This window comes from Silene latifolia, chromosome Y (genome assembly GCF_048544455.1).
Source record: "Silene latifolia isolate original U9 population chromosome Y, ASM4854445v1, whole genome shotgun sequence".
Classification (NCBI taxonomy): Eukaryota; Viridiplantae; Streptophyta; class Magnoliopsida; order Caryophyllales; family Caryophyllaceae; genus Silene; species Silene latifolia.
Window position 1 is genome coordinate 39,718,876 of NC_133538.1, and position 23,799 is coordinate 39,742,674.

Sequence of the window (23,799 nt, forward strand, 5' to 3'; positions counted from 1 at the left end):
AATCCTCTACAGTGCAAATGGCTTTACAAAATAAAGCATTCTGTAGACGCGCAACCAGATACCTATAAGGCATGACTAGGGGCAAAAGGTTTCACTCAAGTGCACGAATTGCATTATGATGAAATTTTTGCACCCGTAGTTATGCTACGTTCCATTCGGATAATCTTAGCGATTTGCGCTTTTCATGACTATAAATTTGGCAAATGGATGTGAAAACCGCCATCTTAAACGGTTATTTGGAGGAAAAGTTGTACATGGTGCAACCCGAGGGTTTCATAGATCCTGAAAATCCTTAGATAGTGTGCAAGCTTAAGCGTTCCATTTATGGACTTAAGCAAGCTTCTCGGAGTTGGAATCATCGTTTCGACCAGGCGATAAAAGAGTATGGTTTCACTCGATCGGTCGAGGAACCATGCTTATATATCAAGTCGAGTGGGAGCAAGATTATTTTCTTGATATTGTATGTCGATGACATACTCTTGATTGGGAATGACATTCCTCTCTTATCTTCGGTTAAAGGATGGTTGAAGAACCATTTCTAGATGAAAGATCTGGGTGAGGCACAACGCATATTGGGAATCCGTATCTATCGAGATAGATCACGACGGATGTTATCACTTAGTCAGGAGTGTTATTTGGATAAGATCCTTGATAGGTTCAGCATGACCAACTCCAAGAAGGGGAACCTTCCAATAACGTCTGGGATGCAGTTGAGCAAGTCTCAGTCACCCACAACACCTGAAGGGGTTGAACGCATGAGTCGTGTTCCTTATGCATCAGCCATAGGATCGATCATGTATGCCATGATATGAACACGTCCAGACGTCGCATATGCATTGAGTATGACGAGTCGGTATCAACGCAATCCAGGTGAAACATACTGGATGGCTGTTAAAAACATCCTCAAGTACCTACGGAGGACTAAGGATTGGGTATTGACTTATGGAGGTGATACTAAGCTATGCGCAATCGGTTACGTAGATGCTAGCTTCCAAACGGATCGAGATGATTCAAAATCTCAGTCCGGGTTCGTTTTTACTCTTAATAGTGCTGCGGTCAGCTGGAAGAGTTTCAAAAAGGATGTTGTAGCAGATTCTACTACTGAATCCGAGTACTATGCCACTTTGGAAGCAGCAAAGGAAGCTATATGGATGCGTCGATTCTTACAAGGACTATCCACAGTTCCTAGTTCAAATGACCCGATCACCATCTATTGTGACAATAGAGGTGCCATCTTCTAGGCTACGGAGCCAAAGTCTAGCAACAAGTCTAGACATGTACATCGGAAGGCTCACCTAATTCGTGATTATGTGGAGCAAGAGGAGATAGTGATTGACAAGATAGCTTCAGATGACAACATCGTGGACCCTCTCACTAAACCGTTGAATTATGATAAGCATGTAGGCCACGTTATTTCCATGGGAATTAAACGTGTTCCTGAGTTGTAGTAGTTGATTATGAATTCGATACATTATCTTTTTCATATGCTATTTATAATTTCATCGTTTTATTTCATATTTTGTTTTTCATGTGGATTGTACTGACAATATTGAATGCCACAAAGTGAACTTGATTACATTATATTTGGTTTGGTCCGTAATCGCCTACATGAGCTGATAACTCTGGCTATTATATTGTGCAGTCGATTGATGGTGGGTTCAACGAGCCATAAGTCAAACGGTTGACTTATCGATCACAGATGCGAGATTATAATGATACCTCGTAGGACAATTTTTGTGACAACGTAATGGAGTCCTAAATGTTTAAAAACATTCGGTGCCAGGTCGTGGATTGGACGTCCATTGTGTTCCTAGAGTCGATTCTTTTGACTATCGGCTGTCTCTTGAGATTAAGGCAGTTTTTGGGTGACTTTGGTTTCTTTCTCATGGTCTGCCGTAAAAGGAGGCTAAGCAGATTGTTTCTGGGTCATTTCATACTGTGCTTATATCTGCAGGATTCGAGTTGAAGAAAATATCCAACCTTTATCAGGTTTAGTTATTTCCCAGGGCCACTCCAAGAGTTGTAACTGAAATGCATGGCCATGCTCGAATGATGATTCGTTTATCAGTTAAGTTACTCTCTAGTCGGGGAAACCACTCTTGATATTGATCACTTGTAAAATACGACCTTTGTGAATACGGATTTTGCAAATTGTTTTACATTGAGTGGGAGAAATTTTAGGATATGAGAATCGGTTATCGCACATACACTTGTGAGGACAAGTGGGAGTTTGTTGGAGCTTGTGTCCTCCACAATTAGTGTGATAACATTTATAAATCTCTTATAGGTTCACAAGGGTATACTTCGAATTTTATCAGTTGATTAACGATTACTTAATAACGGTTGGCTTGCTAGAAAGTTTGACGTTATTATCATACTGATGGCGGTGATCAACTGGTCCCTAAAAGTCACACCTAAAGGATGTGTTTGAGAGTTGTGATTGTATGAAAATATAATCATATTGATGCCTGACTAAAAGGTTAGTCCAAGTATTTGACTAAACAGTTAGTCAATATGTTGATGAGACGATTATTTAATACAATTAAATAATATTAGTCCGAGACAATTAATCATTAATTCGTAAATTGAATATAATATGTTATATTTAATTAATGTATATAATGTTAGCTTGAATGAATTAAGATGTTAATTCGTAATTAAACGTAACCAGTTATATTTAATTAGCTAATTATAAATATGTCATATTTATAGTTAAAGTATATATTATACGAGATTGTCATTATAAATTATTACAAACCGGTATTAGTAAATCGACTGCAAGCTGTTGTGTGTAGACTTATTAATACGGAATAAAATAAATGACGATTTATAATTATACACATTTTATACATTTTTGGAATAACCGAAAATAAGGAGATTTTATCCTCATTTTAGGTTGTTGCCAAAAACCGAAATAAGAGCAAAAGGAGGAAGAAAAATCTTCCTCTAATACCCATTTCAGACGGTTTAAAGGGGTGAAAAGAGGAGTTTATTTACTTACTTGTCTTTTAACCTAATTTGACCTAAAAGAACACAAAAACTCTAAAAATTAATTAGTGAATTTTGGGGATCTATTCTAGCAAGAACAAAGGCATATCTCATATAATCTTGGGTGCAACGATTAGGCGAATATCATTGCGATATTGTTCTTAGGCCGATTTTGCTAGGACCGAAGGTTGATTCTTAATCCCTATTCTTATTGTTTATGCAATTCATTTATGACTAGTTTTCATAGATTATAATTTCGTTATAATCCTTAATTTTAAGGGAAGTATACCGATATTTCCTACAATTAGGGCTTGGTTACATACTAATGTTGGATGTTCATCATAATTTGTGATGGGTAAGTGGATTTGGCATCATGATATTACTTAGTTGCATTATAAGATGAATTGAGAAGTTTGTCAATTGATTAGTTGGTTTATTGGTAAACATGTGGATTCTTGTCATAGGATGATTTATTATTGTGTGGAAAGTCTTATTGGCTTATTGTGCATATTTGTGGATGTTGGAGGCGGTGAGTGGAGGATCTGAGAGTATTATGTTTGGTTGTTGTTGAGGCGACGTAAGGCGGTTGGAAAATCGTCTTACGCTTGGGTCGCCTCTTGGAGCTTCCCACTCCAAGAGGGACGTGCACATTAATTATTTGAGTTTGAAGGGACTCGTGTGGTTGAGGCTGTAGATACCCAGTATCTGCACCTTCTAAAAAACACCCGATGATGATCGGACTACAACGTGTTTTGGTATGCGTGCATGGATTGGTAATACATGATACGGTTTAATGCATTATTTGGATATGAAAAATAATTTCCAAAAATGGTTTTCTAACTTCATTTGCATTAAAACAACACTATGTAGAGTTAAAACCGACTCCAGACCCAAAACCGACTCAGAAACCCGCAACCCGAGTCAACCTGAGTCAACCCAAGTCTTAAACATAAAAAATAATGCCATGAATGGATTTATCATGCCATGTGCATTAAAATGACATTAATTAGAGTCAAAACCGATACCGGGCCCAAAACCGACTCAAAATTCAAATCCCGACTCAACACGAATCAAATCCGAGTCAAGCACAAATACCCACCTCAAGTAACACCTAAATATCACTCCACAACCATCTTACACGACATCATAGTGAACACCACAAATTAAACCAACCAAACATTAGATAGAGGAAAAGCCACGTCCAAATTGAAAAGGACAGGACACCTCATTGGTGTGCAGCATGGCTCGCGCCTCTTTAGGTTCCTCCTTAGCCTCCAAGCAAACTAAACCAACCTACCACCCCAAATTTCTCTATAAATAACCCCTCATATGCACCTCTCTAGGTACGTGAGTGTTCCGCCCCTGCACCTCTTTCTTAAACTTCTAGACCTCTCGACTTACTAAGTCAAAAAATCGACACGTGTTTTTGACCTACCGATCAAAAACACAAGCCTTACACATTTTGTTTGGTACCGTCGCCATGCATTCGACCGACCCATTCGGCCAACTCAACATTAATCAACATATTTTCAGACAACATATTTTCAACATATTTTCAAAACAAAATCCTTTTTTAAGACACTCTTTTAAACTCATTTTGATCCCGAGTAGTCGCATAACGAGAAAACCGTCTCATTAGTCATCTACCTCGCAAACATCATAACATGTAAGTTTGAGGGTGTAAATATTCTACTTATTTCATGTTTTTACTGTTTTATGAGTGTATAAGCATGAACAATGCATAACACGATTCAAAACATAGAAAGAACGAGCCAAAACCGGATTTTAGTCTGAGACAGGGGCTCCTTATGCCCCCCTGACTCGCGCCCCAATGGGCCTCTCAGACTGAAATCCAAACGTGTTTGTGTTCGTCTTTCCGCAACATTTTCCTTTTATTTTTCTTTATTTTCTATTACGGTTTTTTCCATTTTAATTTATTTTCTTATGACAATTTTTAGCCACTACCGAAATCATCCTTGGTCCTTTATACCATGACGGTTTATTCCGTGACTCGATGATATTATTGGTTAATTACAAATTAATGGCTATTGTAACACCTTTTTCTTTTGCTTAACATTTTTCCTCACTTGTTCAGATTTTCAAGCATTTTAGTCATATTCATAATCATCCTTGATTCCTTATACCACGTCGGTTTAATCCCGAGTACGATAAAATATGTTGACTAATTACAAATAATTGAACTTAACATAATTAGTTCATATCAAGCATTTTTCTTTCACTTTTATATCATTTTATTTTCATCTTTATCTTGACCATATCCTCCTTGGTAAGGGAAGGGTGGTATTGCATAGCGTATTGTACCAACAGCTTTCCTATGGAGAACTTTCCAATCCTTGTCAATTACACCGGTGGGAATTTCTTTACTTGTTATGGGTTCCTATCCTGTCTCAGCGGAAGGTCCCCTCTTTTGTTAAACTTAAAAAGGAAGCCTAGACCCTTAGAGTGATTCAGTTGATACAGAGGTTCGCTTGAAGTTGGGGGGGGGGGGTGTGCTGCCCTTATATTATATAGCCGGGCTCTTCCCGGGAATGTGGGATGCCTAACTGGGCACCGACAGCTATTGCTGGAGAAGTCTCTGGAGCAGCTCTATCATCTTTGTAAAGGAGCAGCCCGAGGAGACGGGTGTGGACTTGCTAACGTAGTCAGCCATAACAATCGACCAACTCCTCTCGGGAAAACTAAACTTTGTACTTGCTTTTTGGCCAGTCATTTCTTGCCTTAAGCTCTTTTGTTGAGTGCGCGATCATGACAGGACTCGAGGAAGAAGCCCCGACAGAGGCGAAAAAGGCAACAATTCCAGAGACGGTTGACCGAGCGGAACGAGTGAAGTGAAACGACTAGGTTAGTGAAGGAAGCTACTCGACTGGTCGGTTCGACTGGACGGCTAAGGAGAGAGGGTCAAAGGCGCATGCTCTCCTCTCTTAGCTTCCTCTCCCGTAACTAGAGCCAGCTTCTTCCCCCCTTGCTATGCTAGCCCAACAACCCAAACACATGGAGCATCTATTAACGCAGGAAAGACATTCTCTTATAAGCCGTGCAAATGATGTTTCGTCCTGATACGCCATAAAACTTCAACTTTAGTCTTTTATATGTTTGAAGGTCTCTCCCCTGCTTGAATTCCAGCAAAGTGTACCCTTTCGTTCTTTCCATCAAATTATAGCTGTCCAACTAGGCCTTCACTCGTAACCTCCTCTGCCACTGATAGAGTCCCCTACACTGATAGAGTCCCCTCCACCTGTTCCAGCTGTCTCTCCAATTTTCTACTACTAAGTAGCACTTCGGCTATTCAATCATAGAATCTATTCCAATCAAAGCCCTTTATTGACACCTAGCCTAACCCGATAAGACGACTTTAGTCTTAAGATTAGCTGAACATGGGATAGAGGATTGGCCCTTTAGGCACTCGAGTGCCCCTATCCTTTCTCCAGGGTTTGCACTAACTCAAGTGGTTACCTGTGCCCTATCAATTATAGAGATAGGCTCGCCTTTACAGACCTCTCACACCCAGTATCTTCGGGGTAAGCCTGCTACGCAGCCAGCCCCCGGAAGGAAGATTTAGATTTGAGAGCTCTTTTTCCGCTGCTCGGGGCAAATGCCCTTGGTTTTCCTGGGATTAACGGGAGAAAGTCCGATTCTGTGATTGCCCTTGTGGCGCAGTTGAGTCTCGTGGGCCTGTTCCGGATTTTGATGACTACCTGAATACCCTACTGTGACTATGAGCAGCCTAGACATTTTTGCATTTATCCTTTGTTCGTTCTTTGTTCTCTCTTTTTCAGCGAAAACTCTAATTTGTTTAAGCGGAGCATAGCAATTGAAGCGGACTGCATTCCCATCCGTGTTGCAACTGATTCGGTAAGCTACGTGTCCGGTGCACGGAGAACTGCCTTCGGTCCCCAAACTGAGCGAAAGCAGAGCTAGGCTAGTCTAGTACGCCTCTTATAAAGAGTTCTTGCATGCCCCGCCTCGAAACTTACAATCTCAAATATCTCTCGACGCCGAGAATTTCTTATGTGCCCAGGTTCGGCTAGTATCTTCCCCACCTTTTAGTGTTCTGGGCAATAAAGAAACCCGAAATAAATCCCTCGGGTCATGGTCGAGGTCTAAATAGCCCTTACCGGGTGAGCAAACAACGGTTACCTTTGACTATAGTTCAATCTCAGGCTCAGACCGTGGCATACAACCGAAATGAATCCCGCCAGATAGCCACCCCGATCCAGTGACAGACAGAAAAGAGAGTTAGACGGGCCTGCTGATAATGCTGGGTGAGGCAGGGATACTCGTTCTCAGGTCAGATAAAGGTCTGGCCCGGGGTGAATTCTCTTCAACAGCCCAAGGACTTGGAGCACATCTTTTGTAGTTGACTGCTTTTGTGGTGGGAGAAGCCCAGAACTGAAGGAGAGATAAATGGGACGCGCATTCACAAACCGGCGAGTTCAGGGACAGGGGCGCCAAAGGCAAAAGCAAATTCCACTCTCGCTTCCCCAGCCGTTCCCAAGCACTCATAAAGGGAGAATCCTTCACTAAGACTAATAGGTGGGGCTTCGCGCCTCCTTTTTCCCTTTCTACCTCTCATTTGCGTAAAGCTCCAGGAGAAGTTGGCTCTACCCCGACCGTTAAGTCTAACAAGCGAAAAACTTGAAGAAAGGGGGCGCGCTAGCTGCCGGCTGGGCCATCTTGTCGGGCGGCGTGACTGGTCCCCTATTCTTAGTACATCTCCTTGCCAAATTGACTCATAGCTGGCTCAACCGACATTCTTGGAAAACAATCGACTCGAGGGGCCGGAGGAGAATTGGCCATTCAGCGAGGACACAAAAAAGAGTTTAAATGCGAGGAAGACCTTATCCTATGTACATATTCTAGGGACAATTTTACATATTTCTGCCAAATCTCTCTATTCTTAAGTACGGCTGGTACCATTTCGGGAGGTTCCATTCCATACTTCATTATCATGCTTGCTCTGGAGGGAAGATCTTGTCCCTTGTTCGTAGATTACCGCCTAAATAGGAATTTATAGGACAATTTCAACCGGATCAAGCAAGGGTTTCAAGAAAAGGTAATTCACGTAATGGCACTAGCCAGTTGTCCCTCGGTCAAGAAGTTCTAGAAAAAACGAAAGACCTGACGTTGCATAATGATTCAAACACTTTGTCGCATCTCTTCGATACGGATACAGTAACGATCATAGCGATCTCCTCCTGTTGGAAAAAGAAAGCAGCTGCAATACGGAATTGTCTTCTTCTTTCTCTTCTCAATGCTGCTTGCTATGCGGGGAAGCTTGCTTTGCCCATTCTCTACTGCAGATACTGTAGTTGGCCTATGAGATGAATGATCAATCCCTATTTTCATCATCATTGGGCCTCTCCCACCACAAACGCAGTCAATAACGTGTGCTTGAGGGTGGATAATGTTATAGGGGGTAACATATATGCCATGTCGATTTAATTCGAGTACGATGATGAAATGGTTAAGCATACACATTTTAAATTTTTATTTGTAAACTATACTTTTCAAACTTGCAAATCCGACATCGAATATTACTAATACAGTAATAATTATTCTGAGTCACGCAAACGATATTCGCAAACATTTAACACAAAAGCGATTTTTTCCAACCTTTTAAACAACCAGGAGACGCCCCTTGGGTCACCTCATGGCTCGTGCCCCAAGAGGCCGTCTGTTTTCACATATCAAAACCTGGGCAAAGCCCTTTGCATCGCCCTGTGGCTCGCGCCCCTATGGGGCTGCCTGGCGCTATTCTGCTTCGTTTCAGCACTTGTCTTGGACGATCTTGACTTCGGTTAACTCGAATGCGTGACGGATCAGATTGACAAGTTTACATTTCACATTTTACACTTTATCATTTAAACACATTTCTTTTTCAAACAAATGGATCGTGTTAAGCGCCATAATCCAAATTTTGTAAATGGATGTTTAATTTCCGTTTTCACATGCAAATCAATCTAAATACAACCTCGACACCAATTTCTTGATAATTGCAAAAAAAACTGACATAACAAATTGTCACATGTTAGGTTAAACTTGTGGATGCACATTCATGCATTTTACCTGTTTGATCAACTTTTGCACTTAAACAACCACGATCGATTAGTAGAGGCCACTAACGCGGGTGGGATTGGGTGTTCGATTAAAGAGCTTCCCAAAACGTACCCTCACCCTTTACTCAGAACCTTTGGATAGTGGACGACCTTATCCATGGCAACGAGAGTCATTCTAGCGATATAATGCTAAAGGGGGACGAGTCCTTATCTTTAGTACCTATGTCAAGCACTGCTTTTTTCTTCGTTTGACCGGGGTACAAAGTGGATTCGAACGGTTTTCAAGTATTCCATAATTGCTTACTGGTGACTCCAAACATCTCTGCATCGTTTTGAGACCTTCATTGAGACGAAAGCAACCGATCTAAAGCGATCCAGTCGAAAGCTGATGTGTCTTATTTTTATAGGATTTTCATTCCCCTTTTTAGCTCATTTCTACATGTCATTTGCACTTTACGAAGTGATTATGTGAGCTAATTCCGTGTTCTAGGTACTTTGCATGTGTTGTTTGTGTTTTATAGGAAATGGAACAATTGATGGCATTTTCTTACCGTTTTGGCATCTACCAAGGAACACGAGGCTATGAGGAACGAGTTTTGGCCATGAAAGGGCGTTTTTGGAATTTTGACGCACCCCAAGAAAGAAGGAATGGGATTTGATGAAGTGTTGAGGCAACCTATGGAGCTATAAGGGAGTTTCACGCGTCCCCATGCACGTCCCCTACCCCTAGGGGATGTGAGTTGATGAAATATTTGAAGAAAGTTGCTCCAAAATCAACTTGCTACGTCCCCTACCCCCACGGGAAGCATCCATGAGACTTGTAATTGAGAATTTGGCTAAGTATAGCTGGGCACATGCATCCCCGATCGGGGACGTGTTCCCGGGGGACCGGGAACGTGCTTTTCAACGCCAAAACGCTTCAACTTCTCCCATTTCTTATATAAACTCTTGTATTCCGTCTAAGTTTATCATCCAATAATTTACATTTCAGTTTCCATATCAAAACCCTAGTTTAATAATTTAGTTTGTAATCGTTTGCAACACTCGTTTAAGTTATTTCAAGTTGATTTCCGGGTTCATATTGTTCTTATTTTCTTCAAGTTCCTGTTCTTGTTTTCTTTAAGTTGGTAATTTATGTCCCTAATTTATTTTATCATTTCATTTCCAATTTTATTTATCGTTACCATGTTTATGTTTTATATATATGATCGTTGCTAGTTTTACCGTTAATATGTGTGAGAAGTTTCTTTTTCTTGGGAGGGGAAGCCATGCTTGATTAGTTAATGCGTTATGTTGAATTAGAGAATTGCGTCATCAATTTGTTGTTTATATACATGCTTGTTCTTATTGTTAATCTTTGATTGTTGGCCATAATCGTTGATTAATTTATTATTCTCATCCTAAGAACGAAAGTCGGGGTGGAATTAGACATGGATTGATATAGTAGTTCGACCTAATTTATGCGAAAGTTTGTTAGTAATCGTTCTATGGTTAAGTGATAGGCCGAGAGGAAATTGCTTACAACTTAAAAAATAATTGATCACATGTTCATCTAATTTGACATAATCTTATGCTAACCACATGCTAACCACATGTGCAACCCCATTCACCCTAGGTTCCTTATCATATTTGTTTACAACTCGTTGTTATATTTGCTTTTATATTAATCAAACCAAAACCAAATCAAAACAATCGTGACCGTCCTTGATAGAACTCTACCATAGTTAATCGTTTTTGCATCCCCGTCTCCCTGATATCGACCCCTACTTACCTAACTACATTTATTTGTTCATGAGTAAGCCTAGGGTAATTTATCTTTGTTAGGTGCGCAATAAGCCTATCAAATTTTGGCGACGTTGCCGGGGAGCACGGTTTCGTTGCTTGTGATTAGTTGAATTCTATCTTGTTGTGCTTTGTCTTAAGGAACACTTGTTCCTTGAGATCGTTACTTACAATCTCTTCTAGGTTTTTGTCTTATGCCCAGGTCCTCTCGAATCGGTGAACTACTACCCGTTGATCCCGAGCCCGAGAAAACCTTGCGTAGATAGTTACGCTTCCTTAAGGAGATTACCGACGCCGCATCACTTGCGGAACTTGAAAGCATTCGAACATCTTACATAGAGGATCTCGAAGCTCTTGAAGAGGAGGAAGCTTCTAGTTCCCAACCAATAATAAAAAAGATGGTTCGCTTATCCGATCATTCTAAGCCCACCGCGGCTATGCTTCCTAGGGTATTGCTACTACCAAATTGATGCGGCAAATTTTGAGATCAAGCCGGCTTTAATTTGCCTTGTTGAGAGGAAGCAATTTGGTGGGAGCCCAACGGAAGAACCTAATTTGCTTGTTCAAAACTTTTGTGACTATTGCCCTATGATTAGGCAAACGGAGGTTACTCAAGCTCAAATTCATGAGATACTCTTACCTTTTTCTTTAAAGGATAAGGCCAAGTTATAGATCAATAGCCTTAATAAAGAAGCGATGGGAATTACCGATTCGGATTTTTTAGCTCTTGCTTTTTATCAAAAGTATTTCCCACCAGAAAACACTTAACAATTGAGAAGCCAAATCATGGAATTTCGTCAAAATGTCCATGAGAGTTTATATGAAGCATGGGAAAGATACAAGGAATAGCAAAGAGAGTGCCCTCATCATGGGTTAGACTCATGGTTCCTTGCCATCGCATTTTATAATGGGTGTTGTGCCGAATCTCGTCTAGTTTTGGACTCCACTAACAATGGGAGACTCGACCAAATTGATATGGAGCTTGCTCATTCTACCATTGAATCTATGGCGGTATATGACTCCCAATATCTCAACTCCCGTAGTACCCCATTGAAGGCCAAGGAAGAGGATCCAAGTATATCTCTTTTGAAAGCTCAAGTGGCACTTCTCCAAAAACAAGTTGATAATCAAAGATCAAGCTCATCACAATTCCATGAACAAGTCAATATCACTAGCCAAATAATTGTGTGTAAAGCTTGTGGGGTGCGGGGCATAGATTCCAAAAGTGTAAGAGTACAATTGAGCAAGTGAATGCCTACTAAAGCTTTAGGCAAAGTGCTAGCCCTTTCTCCAACACCTACAATGAAAATACAAAGTACCATCCCAATTTCTCCTACAAGAGCAACAATGTTTTAAATCCACAACACCAAATTCAAAATGCACCACAACAACAAAGGCAAATGCAAAATGTCCCTCCACCGGGTTTTCAAAATCAAGGACAAAGACCCCCACTTCAAAAAAATTTTCAACAAGGATTTCAACAACCTTTCCAAAGCCAACAAGTTTAAGGTCAATCGTCAAGTTCCTAACAAATCAACCAACAAATGAGAAAGACGGTGGCCTTGATGGCACATGTGGTTGAGACACAAAAGAGCTTGGCTACTCATGTTCAAAAGATTGACCAAGAAAGGGATTCTACCATCAAAATGCTTGAGACCCAAACTGCTCAACTTGCTACCTCCAATGCTCAAAGATAACAAGGTCAATTATCACCTCAAGGAGCACAACCTCATGACACCGCAAATGTCATCACTTTAAGGAGTGGTACCACTTATGATGAACCCCCTATGCCCTATGTTGATGATGGGGTAGTTGGCAAGAAGAATGATGATGGCACCAAGAAGGTTGATGATGTTTCAAAGAAAGTTGATGAGCCAATAGCGGTGGACGATGTGGGGGAGGAACCTCCAAACAAGGATGATCAAGCCAAAGAGCTGGAAAATATTCAAGTGTCTTTCCCACATTGATTGAAAAAGGCTCATAAGGTGACTCAATTTGGTAAATTCATGGAAGTGGTGAAGAATTTGTAGGTAACCGTTCCTTATACCGAATTAATCACCCAAATCCCCTCTTATACCTAGTTCATGAAAGACATTTTAACTAAGAAGAGGACTTCTGATAATGTTAAAACTATAGAATTCACCGCCGAGTGTAGTGCTCTTTTGCAAAACAAGTCCCCTCCTAAGTTAAAAGATCCTGGTAGCTTTTCCATTCCATGCACCACTGGCACCTACACCATTGATAAAGCTTTATGTGATATAGGTGCTTGTGTGAGCGTGATGCCTTACACTATTTGTGAAAACTTGAACATGGGTGTCTTGACATGTACTAGTGTCACCTTTCAAACGGCGGACCGTTCTATAAAACGCCCTTTGGGTGTTTTGGAGGATGTGTCCGCTAAGGTTAGAAATTTTTTTATTCCGGTTGATTTTATTGTTCTTGAAATGGCCGAGGATGCTCAAATCCCAATCATTTTGGGAAGGCCGTTTTTACACACCGCGAGCGTGGTAATTGATGTCAAGAATGGTAAATTAACCTTGAAAGTAGGTTATGACAAGGTCACTTATAATTTGAACAATGCCATGAAAAGTCCAATGTTAGAAGAGGCATGTTATTCCATAAAAGTCATAGTTGCTATTGATGTTATAGTTGATGACTCATTACCTCGATCTTTAAGGAAATATCCCTTGGAGGCACTCTTTTTGTTGGAATCTTTTGCAGGTTATGGTGATATTAGAGGTGATGAAATTAATGATTTGGAGGTAGAGCTAGATGGAGAGGAGCTACCATTAGAAAACAACTCTCAATTGATAGGTTTGGTTGCTACTTCTAACAAGGTTGAGGTACAAAAACCCGAACTTAAACCCCTCCCTTTGAATTTGAAATACGCTTTTCTTGACGAGTCGGAAATGTTTCCGGTCATAGTTAGTGCCCACTTGAATGAGATTCAATTGTCTTCATTGTTGGATGTGTAGCAAGCACATAAGAAAGCCATTGGCTATACACTTGATGATTTGAGGGGTATAGGCCCCGAATTTTTCATGCATAGAATTCATCTTGAAGAGGATCATAAACCATGTGTCCAAGGTCAACGTCGATTAAATCCTAACATGCAAGAAGTAGTAAAAAAAGAAGTCATGAAACTTTTAGATGCGGGAATTATCTATGCAATTTCCGATTTAAAGTGGGTAAGTCCGGTCCAAATTGTCCCTAAGAAAGGAGGGACCACGGTAATAAAAAATGATAAAAATTAACTCATCCCCACTCGAATTGTGACGGGATAATGCATTTGCATTGACTATAGGAGGTTGAATTTGGCCATCAATAAAGACCACTACCCATTGCCTTTTATTGACTAAATGTTGGAGAGGTTGGCATGTCACAAGTACTATTGCTACTTAGATGATTATTCGGGTTTCTTCCCAATACCCATTCACCCCGATGACCAATAAAAGACAACTTTCACTTGCCCTTATGGTACCTTTGCTTACCGTAGGATGCCCTTTGGTCTATGTTATGCCCCCGCCACCTTCCAACATTGCATGACTAGTATTTTCTCGGATTTTATTGAGTCAATCTGTGGACATGGGCCACCCGCGCGTTTGTGTTTATTTAAGGTGGCAGTACTTCTCCCATGGAACCTTGGTTTGCCAAAACACGTCATGAGCCGTTACCGATTTGTGAGGCATTGAAACCGGTGAAAGGTTGAATAAGCCTGCATTTGTGGAGTTGCCATCAATTGTTATGGAAAATTGGAACCGTTCGATTACCTCGTGCTATTTCAAGACACAAAGTAGTGAGATGAACATTAAAAACTCGTTACCCTTAGCATTCTATGTCTAGAATGATTCTCGTGGATGCCAATGAACACGGATGTTCACAGAGATCTGAAGTAAAGGGTGAGGGTACATATTAGGAAGTCTTTTCACTGAACACCTAATCCCGCCCGCCTCGATAGCGGCCTCTACTAATGATTAGGGAAATCTTTCATATTTGATATGTTGTCGATTATATGCATGCAATGCAACATCCACAGATAAATCCTAGCATGTGAATTAAACTATGTCGGTTAACACGTAATTTGGTAATTAATTATATCAAAGTTGGAATGTTAGATTAATTACTTGTGAGAGACAAGTAAATAAATCATACAACATAATAAGAAATATTATAAAGGAATAAGAAATAAGTTACAATGGATATTTGAATTTGCGTCATAAACATGCCCAAAAGAGTTTTAGAAATAAAAGAAAAGAAAAGAATAAATGAAATAAGGAAAATAAGGAAATAGGAAAAATAAGGAAATTTGAAATTGATTTAAATAAGGAAATTAAAAGAAAATAGGAAATAAAATAAAGAAATAAAAATAAAGAAATAAAAATAAAATAGAAAATATGGAAAATATGAATTATATGGAAAATATGTCGAATTATAGTGATAATAAGAATAATAGTTAATTAGACACCTAATTAGAAGCCTACGTCAAAACTAGAAGAGTTCGAGACGTAAGCCATCCCGAGCAGTAAGCAGAAGATAAATCTGCGTCCTCTAGAAGAGGCGCATCGATTTATGCGATTTTTCGAGTTGGTTCCCGATGGAAAGTCGAACCAGCGGTTGTTAATGTTCGTTAGTTATTTAATGTCGATTATTGGTATGTAACTCGAGTAGAAGTGATTTAATCATATTACATGCATATGGAACCGTCATAAAGCGATAAAAGACGAACAAAACATTACAAGTTATGGTTATTCTACGATGTCAGAATTGAATTATATACAAAACTTGAATTAAAGACGGTTGAAAGCAAAAGAAAACAAAATATGAAAAATAAAGAGAAATATGTACAAAGAGGAATTCAAGGGAGTTGATATGGATAAATCGAGTCTCTAAAATCCGGGTTTGAATAAGTGATGAAAACCAGCAAATATCGAATTATAAGGGATTTAAGCCGAAAAAAAGGTTGAAAAAGATTCATAAAAACTAATTTGAAAATTATTAGGTGAAATAAGGGAAAGAACGAAGAAAGAAAAATAAAAGACGAAAGCAACAAAAACCCGAGGAAGAAGAAGAAGTGCAGCAACCGAAGGCAGCCTCTGGAAGAGGCGCAGCAGATGCTGCGGCCTTTCCAGAAGGCGCATCAGTTGATGCGATTCTTCTCCACGTCATTTCTTTGCTGTTTCCGTCAAAGGGTTTTAAAAAGTGATTGAAAAACGGTTTTGAGCATGATTATGACATAAATTCTTACATTAATTATAATACAGAAAATAAATATAGAATTAAGAAGGGATTTTATACCCTCAGACTTACATGTTAGCGTCGCGAGATCTAACTAAATCGGTTTTTAGTGGTAACTTGATTCGATTTTATGCAAATATGAAAGTGCCCTTAAAAAAGGATTTTAAAAGATTGATTAATTGATTGTGTAGTGGTCAAATTGGTCAGTCATGCAAACGTGACTGGTATTCAGAATGATTTGAGCTTACGTGGTCGATTGATCAAGCACGTAGGTGTCGAAAGCTTAGAGCAAGGTTAAGAATGCAAAGAGAGAAGAGAAGGGCAGACACTCGCGTGAAAAATATGTAAGACGAAGGCCTCTATTTATACTAAACACATGGAGGAATTATGGTAAGAATAGGATACGGAAGGAAAGATCCGGAAACAACCGAAATAGTTGAAACACGGAAATTTGGACAAAAAGAAAGCCCTGAGAAAAGGCGCAGCAGGTGCTGCGCTCCTTAGAAGAGGCGCAGTACATACTGCGTCCTTTCTCGTGTAGGATTCTTTTGCGTGAGAAAACGCGTTTGACAACCTGTCGTATTTTAGGCATAACTTTCTCTACAAGACTCGGATTAAGGTGATTTCGGTGGCATTGGAAAGATAAAAGAAAGATTTAGAACTTTCTGTGAAATAGGCCAGACCCAAAAAAAGTCGTTATTACGTCGTAAAACGGGCCTAAATGTCGGGTTGTCATTTTAACTAAATGAAATGCACATTTTGTAATGTAAACTTTAAGTTTAGCCCAAACAAGTGACATGGGACTCAAAATGAGATATACCCATAACATTTTATGTCATCCTAACCTTAGGTAGACAAGTACATTGCTTTTTGACTCTGGTTTTGACGGTTTTAGGAAATAAAGACTGTTTTTGACCCGGACTCCAAATGTACTATAATTACTGCCAAAACAACCGTAATGACACCTAGATGATGACCATGAGGTAGACACAAGTGTACAAATTACATTTTATTAACCGATTTACGAAAGCTCATAAAATCGCGACATATGCTAAACATGCGGCCCAATCATCACTGGGTGTTTGGCGGGAGGTGTAGAAATGAAGTATCCACAGAGCCCCCACTTTGACTGAGGCTTGGAGAAGGTGAAAGTCAAAGTATAGCCATCAGGTCAATCGAAAATTACAACCTGAAGACTATGGCGACGCGAGGCGGCTCAAGGGGTCTGAGCCAATGACCTGTCATCGGGAATATTTTAGAGTCTGTCGACTATCGGGGAGGGTCGTTTAAAGTCCATTAGACTATGTAAGGAAGCTCGCCAGCCATAGGAAGAAATCATACCTGAGACTTCTTTCCCGAGTTATTTCCGGAAGTGCGTAGGAGCTGAGAGTAAGACCTAAAAGATATGTAAGGATTGTGCTAGGGTGTGGGGCCCTAAAGGAAAACATCGACGGGAAGGAGGCCAAATATTAGTTCAACCTAAGGGGTAACCAAGGTTTGGGTTTAGGAACTCTAAGAAAAAGTGATCCTAAAGGATTATGATCCTAAGGGTAGAAGTGTACGAACTCTAGGGGAGTTTGGGAACCTAAAGAGCTGGGTGCGTGAAGATGGGTATATGAACCTAAAAGGACAGGCTGGTATGGGAACTTAAAGGCTTGTGAACCTAAGAGAAATTGAGATCCTAAGGTTAAGTTTAGGAACTTACTGGATTAGTAATTCTTGTTTTGAACGCATGCGTCTAGGTTTTCTAAGGAAAAAAGGAAAAGGTATGAGAACTTCAAAAGGATTTACGAGTTTATAAACCTACGAACATTTGGTATGAGAGCTTTCAGGTTTACGAACCTAAGGGAAGTTGTTTTGGGATCTATTAATCTAAGGGTATGAATCCTACCTTTGGGTTTGCGAACCTAAGGAAGGAGGCTCTGGTTTGGGAACTTCTGGAGAATGACACCTTTGCTGAACTCCGTGAGGAAACAATAATATTGAGGGTAGCAGGACGTCAGTAGAAACTGCTGGGGGATCTGCTTGCGTCGGTCTCAAGCGAACTCTGGCAAAAACTTGAGGTTGAATCTGCTTGCGTCGGTCTCAAGCGAATCGTGCTTCCGAGAAATACGTGGGCTGTAAGCTGCAACGAAATCTCGCTGGGGAACACATCGACGATTAGGAACATCTTGATCGTCATGGGAGAAATCTTGAGTGAGCAATACTGCAAAATACTACTGCGGAGAACAAATATATTGACGACTAGGAACATCTTGATCGTCATAGGAGAAATCTTGAGTGAGCAATACTGCAAAATACTGCTACGCTGGATATAATGGTTTGAGCAATACTACAAAATACTACTGCGTTGGGGAGAATGGAGACTTGAAAAATACTGCAAATACTACTACGTTGTGGAGAATGAAGACTTGAGCGAAGCCCCCAGTTAGAGCGAGCACTGCTTCTCATACTTACCTACATGGTTAGTAGCCACACAAGAATGCGATCTAATAGGAAAAAAATAGCACATAAACACATATGCACGTAACCAATTATCACATGGACCTAGATTGAGGAAACACATAGGTTTTGCAAAAGTTGTTTCTTTATAAAAGTTGTTTAAAACTTGCTCAAAGAAATTTGTCGTTTGTAATGCGTTACGCATATTCAACGGGCTCTAGTCACATAACTGACGCGGACGCAGACCTACTAGGACGTGACACAGGGATGACTTTGACAAACTTTGCCTAAGCATGCGCAACCCCTAGCCATATATGGGTGACAACACGTATCAATTCCCAAGGTAGAAGAATTGCAAGAATGATGTTGACATATAAAGGCAAGGCATAAGCCGTGGATCAGCTGTCTACTTGGACACCCTTTTGCCGCCGCTTGCTGTAAAAGAGACCCCTCTTGAGGCACGATAACTTGGAGAATCGATCTTAGATCTTTGTCATTGTCCAGACCGAGCACTAGCTCGACTCAAATGAGAGAGGAATAAGGGAAGAGTGGAATCTCGGAAGAGAAGCCCCCAGGATGAGAAGATGACCCTGGAATTTGGTAAAAAGGAGATTGGGCGACAAAAAGGAGCCCCCAGTAAACAGGTAGAAATGGAAATTGTGGTTGGAAGGTTATGAAAAGGAAAGGGATGGTTGTAAAATGGTTGTCGATAATTGAGGTTGAAATTTGAAAGTTGGGACGGTTGTGTCCTTGTGGACTGCCTACGTATTCACGTGAAGTGAAATCAAACCAGATTGTAGTTCTGAGCTGGCTTTGTTAGTTTTATTTGGGTGTTGTGGTTGTATCCTTCTTGTGTAAGAAAGGACTGCCTACGTATCCACCTGAAAAGGTGAAATCAAACCAGATCGTAGTTCAGGTGTGTGCCTAAGCTATGTTGTCAGGGCTTTAAGGTGCATGGGTCAGGAGAGTATATTCTTTTGGTGACTCGAAGAACTGATTTGAAATAACTCCCTCTGATCATCGACCAAAGAGGTATAATTAAGTTTGTAAAAAAAAAAAAATCCTTGTCGTGTGAGCACACCTAAAAGTGGACCCTAAGAATGAATTGGGTATGTCCCGTTCTGAGTAGCAAAGTATTTGAAGACTCCATGCCTGGGTTAAGGTGAAACTGGATTGGATATTTGGAATGTGGAGATCGGAAATAAAAGGCTTTGATGAACAAATCTCTGGAGCTTGATTTTGTGGAGTTGAGGCTTTATGGGGTTACGGCTTGTAATATGGCTTGGAAATGAAGTCTCTTGGCTTGATGTAGCCTGAGCACATAAGGGTAGGTTAAAATGACGTGGGATCAAGTTTCCATATCTTGGCCCTAAAGGATGGGTATACTCGACGAGCTTGAGAGGATTCTCAAAATTCCTAACTATCTTCGTGTAACGGTCTCGAGAAGGACTTAGGGTGTGTGATGTGTGAAACCATCTTCATCGATATCTTGATTCTATATAGACTTTAGCAGTATTCCGTTTAGTATTTGATGCTTGTTCTTGATTCAGACTCAAATTCTTGGTTCAGGTTTTTGAAGATAACTTTGACTTTGGATATTTACTTTGACTTGTTTGATTGATTGAGCCTTGTTCTTTTGACTCTTTTGTCTTGGATTACGGGCATAACTGCGGTCTTGGATATTGATCTTGGTCATTTCACTTGATTGAGCCTTGTTCTCTTGACTCTTTTGTCTTGGATTACGTGCATAACTGCGGCCTTAGATATTGAGCAGTTTCTCTTGATTGAGCCTTTGTCTTTGATCATGGCTCGTATCGTCTTGGATCTTCTTGCTACCGTGGGTTTGGGTCAGACTAGCACCTTTGGTGTGAAACGGGTTGGTCTTTAGTAAACATGTTGTTTATTTTGGGGAATGGGCTTGCCTTACGTCATAGATTGTTTACAAGGGATATGGTCTGGATTCGTCCCAGAATCTCTTGAGATAGGCTCGTCCTAAATAACGGGGGTATAGTGAGGTTTCTATTGCCAGACATGGAATAGGTAAGGAATGAACACGGAGTTTCAGGTCCTCTACAACTTGGAATGGAACATCATTTAAGTGCACTCACATTGACTTGGGATGTGTTGTTTTTTTTTAAAATGTCTCAAACCAATTCTTGTTGCCACAGGAAAAGGTAAAAGAAAAGAAGAATAAGTGGATTGAAAAAACAATAGCAAAGAATGAAGAGATAGAGAGAGAAAAAGATCTAAAATTCACAAAACCCTAAAACCAATAAAAATATCTTAAACCCTAAAAGTCAAAAACATGTCAATCGATTGTTCAAATGTTGAACAATTTCCCCCTCTGATCACCGGTAATACTAAATCGAAAAGTCCTAAATCAGTTACTAATAAGGTTGTGTCATCCTCTGATGTGTCGCCTATCCCTGTGTTGGTGGCTGGGGGTCCGTCAGATGAGGATATTCAGAAAACAAAGAGTATGAATTCGGTTATTGGTGTTCAACCCTATGACTTGGATTCAATTCAACTTGATGATCAGGATTGGGTGGTTCAGCGTAGGAGGAAGGGGAAGAATCAGTTGGAAGTTATTGAGGAAGAACCTGATGCTCTGTTACGGTTCTCCTCAGAGGATGTCAAGGAGGAGATTGAGTATTGGACAAATTCGGTGTACTGCTTCATATTGGGTGCTAATCCGCCAGTAGAAGTGGCTGATGGTTTTATCAGGAGAATATGGGCTCATCTTCCACTTGATAAGGTATCCTTCCTTCCGAATTTGGTATTTTTGGTGAGATTTGCCACTAGTACTGCCAAAGATCGTGTCTTGCAGCAAGGGCACTTCTTGTTCGACAATAAGCCGCTTATTGTTCGTCTATGGAGTCCTGATGTCGATCTAGTGAAGGAGGATGTCAAGGAGGTTCCAGTTTGGGTGAGATTAGAACAGTTTCCTCTGAAATTTTGGGGAAGTGTCTTCCCAGGATTGCAGGCTTATTGGGGAAATTTATTCAATGTGATGTGGCTACTAAGGATAAGACCCGACTTGGATTTTCCCGAGTCATGGTGGAGGTTCCTTTTGGTCAAGCTATCCCTGATAAGATTAAATTCTTAGATGAAGATGGTCATGTGGTTATTATTAGTGTTGTATCTGAATGGAAACCACTCCTCTGTACTTCGTGTAAAGGAGTTGGACATGCTACTGCTAACTGCAAGAAGATGAAACAACCGCAGGCTCCTAAAACTAAGGCTCCAAAAGAGGTTGTTAAGCAGTGGAGGCCTAAAGCTCGGAAACCATCTGAGCCTGTAGTTTCATTGACTTCCACTGAGGATTCAGGACTTGTAACTCCAATTGAGAAGCCTAACCAGTTCCAGGTGACATAGGGAAAGAATGGGAAGTATCATGTTGCTCAAACCCCTGCAAAGAGGATTATTCGGTTCAGTAGACAGGAGATGTTGGATAAAGGTTATAGTTCTATCAAGTGTGGTAAGGACACCTTCCTTGAATCTCTTAACACTACTACTCCTACTGTTGGAATTGGTGTGGTCTCGGTAAATGGTAGTGCATTACCTCCTTCTGGGGGTAATGTATAATTTTGGATTTTGGAACATTAGGGGACTGAATAGCCCAATTAAGCAGAATACTATCAAATGGTTTTTACATCATCATCAAATTGGGTTTTTTGGTCTCCTTGAGACAAAGGTGAAGCCTTTGTCTCTAAATAGTGTGAGAAATAATCTTTGTGCTACTTGGTGTGTCTCTACTAATACTTCTTATCACAAAGGGGGTCGTGTGTGGGTTCTTTGGCAACCTTCTATGTTTTCTGTTAATTTTTTAGACTATTCTGCACAATCTATTCAGATGGAGGTCAAGGATTTAAGCACTGGTTTTCAGTTTAAGTGTACTATGGTGTATGCCTTTAATGACTTGAATGAAAGGAAGGCACTGTGGTCTAAACTTTGTTCTTATAATAAAGAAATTAAGGGACCTTGGGTTATATGTGGTGATTTCAATACTGTCTTGGTTCCCTCTGAAAGATTCGGAGGTAATTCTACTTATGAGGAAATGGATGATTTCCAACAGTGTGTAGCTGAGTGTGGGGTTACAGATTGTTCTGCCATTGGTTCTTTGTATACATGGTCTAATAAACAAGAACCTTCCTCTAGAGTTTTTAGCAGACTGGATAGAGTCTTGGTGAATGATGCTTGGATTAGGAGTAATGATAATATCTATGCTCATTTCTATACTGAAGGAGTTATTGATCATTCTCCTTGTGTGATTCAAGAACACAGTAATACTGCTAAACCAAGGAGAAGCTTTAAATATTACAACATGTGGAGTAAAGCAGAGGATTTTAGGGAATGTGTGAAGCAGGTTTGGGATTCTGACTGGAATGGTACTTTGATGTTTTAGTTAGTCAAGAAACTGAAGTCCTTAAAATGTCCTTTAAAACAGCTTAATAAGGAAAACTTTGATGATATTGTCAATAATACAGATAGGGCTAAAATGAACCTTGAGTTTATTCAACTGAAACTCAGGGATGATCCTTCTAATGCTGCACTTATTGTTCAAGAGATGGAGGCAAATAGTAGTGTAAGGTTCCCGGAGTCTGCTTGCTCTGAGTTTCTGTTTCAAAAATCCAAGGCCATCTGGGTTGACAAAGGTGATGACAACACGAAGTATTTTCCTAGTTTTATTAAGGGAAGGCAGATCAAGAATAAGGTTATTAAGATAGAGGATACTCAAGGGGTTCAGTGTGATGATCCTCAGCAAATTCAGGAAGCTTTCTTGAGTTTTTATTTTAATCTGTTGGGTACCTCTGAGAAGGTTCTGAATATTAGTCACAGGGTGGTCAAGATGGGGAAGGTGTGCTCAGTTGGGTATAGGCAGTTGCTGTTGAGCCCTATCACTAATGAAGAAATTAAGAAGGCTATGTTTTCTATTCCTAACCATAAGGCTGCAGGTCCTGATGGTTATTCTAGTGCTTTCTTTAAAGATGCTTGGGATGTTGTGGGGGATTCAGTTTGTCTTGCTATTAAGGACTTTTTCCAGACGGGTAAACTTCTTAAACAATTAAATCATACCCTTATTTCTCTCATTCCTAAGTGTGCAATGCCTCAAAATGTTACTCAATTCCGTCCAATTTCTTGTTGCAATGTTGTTTACAAGTGTATTTCTAAGCTTCTGTGCAATAGATTGTCTGGGGTGTTGCCTGAGTTAATCAGTGATAGTCAAGGAGGTTTTATTAAGGGTAGGAGCATTGTTGAAAAATTCTTATTTGCC

The 23,799-nt window shown here is 40.2% G+C and overlaps 1 protein-coding gene and 1 non-coding gene across 2 annotated transcripts; one reads left to right on the plus strand and one right to left on the minus strand.

Moving 5' to 3' along the window:
- Positions 1-11,616: 11,616 nt before the first annotated feature.
- LOC141635308 (small nucleolar RNA R71) lies at positions 11,617-11,722 on the minus strand. The gene has a single exon (XR_012540006.1). It is a non-coding gene; the product is annotated as a small nucleolar RNA R71 (small nucleolar RNA).
- Positions 11,723-12,931: 1,209 nt separating this feature from the next.
- On the plus strand, positions 12,932-13,822 carry LOC141627893 (uncharacterized). Its single transcript, XM_074441094.1, has one exon. It carries the CDS (start codon positions 12,932-12,934, stop codon positions 13,820-13,822), a length of 891 nt encoding a protein of 296 aa, XP_074297195.1.
- Positions 13,823-23,799: the final 9,977 nt, after the last annotated feature.

What these genes read in the sequence shown, in the direction of transcription:
- LOC141627893 (XM_074441094.1), top strand. Translation starts at nt 12,932, where the DNA reads ATGAAAGACATTTTAACTAAGAAGAGGACTTCTGATAATGTTAAAACT.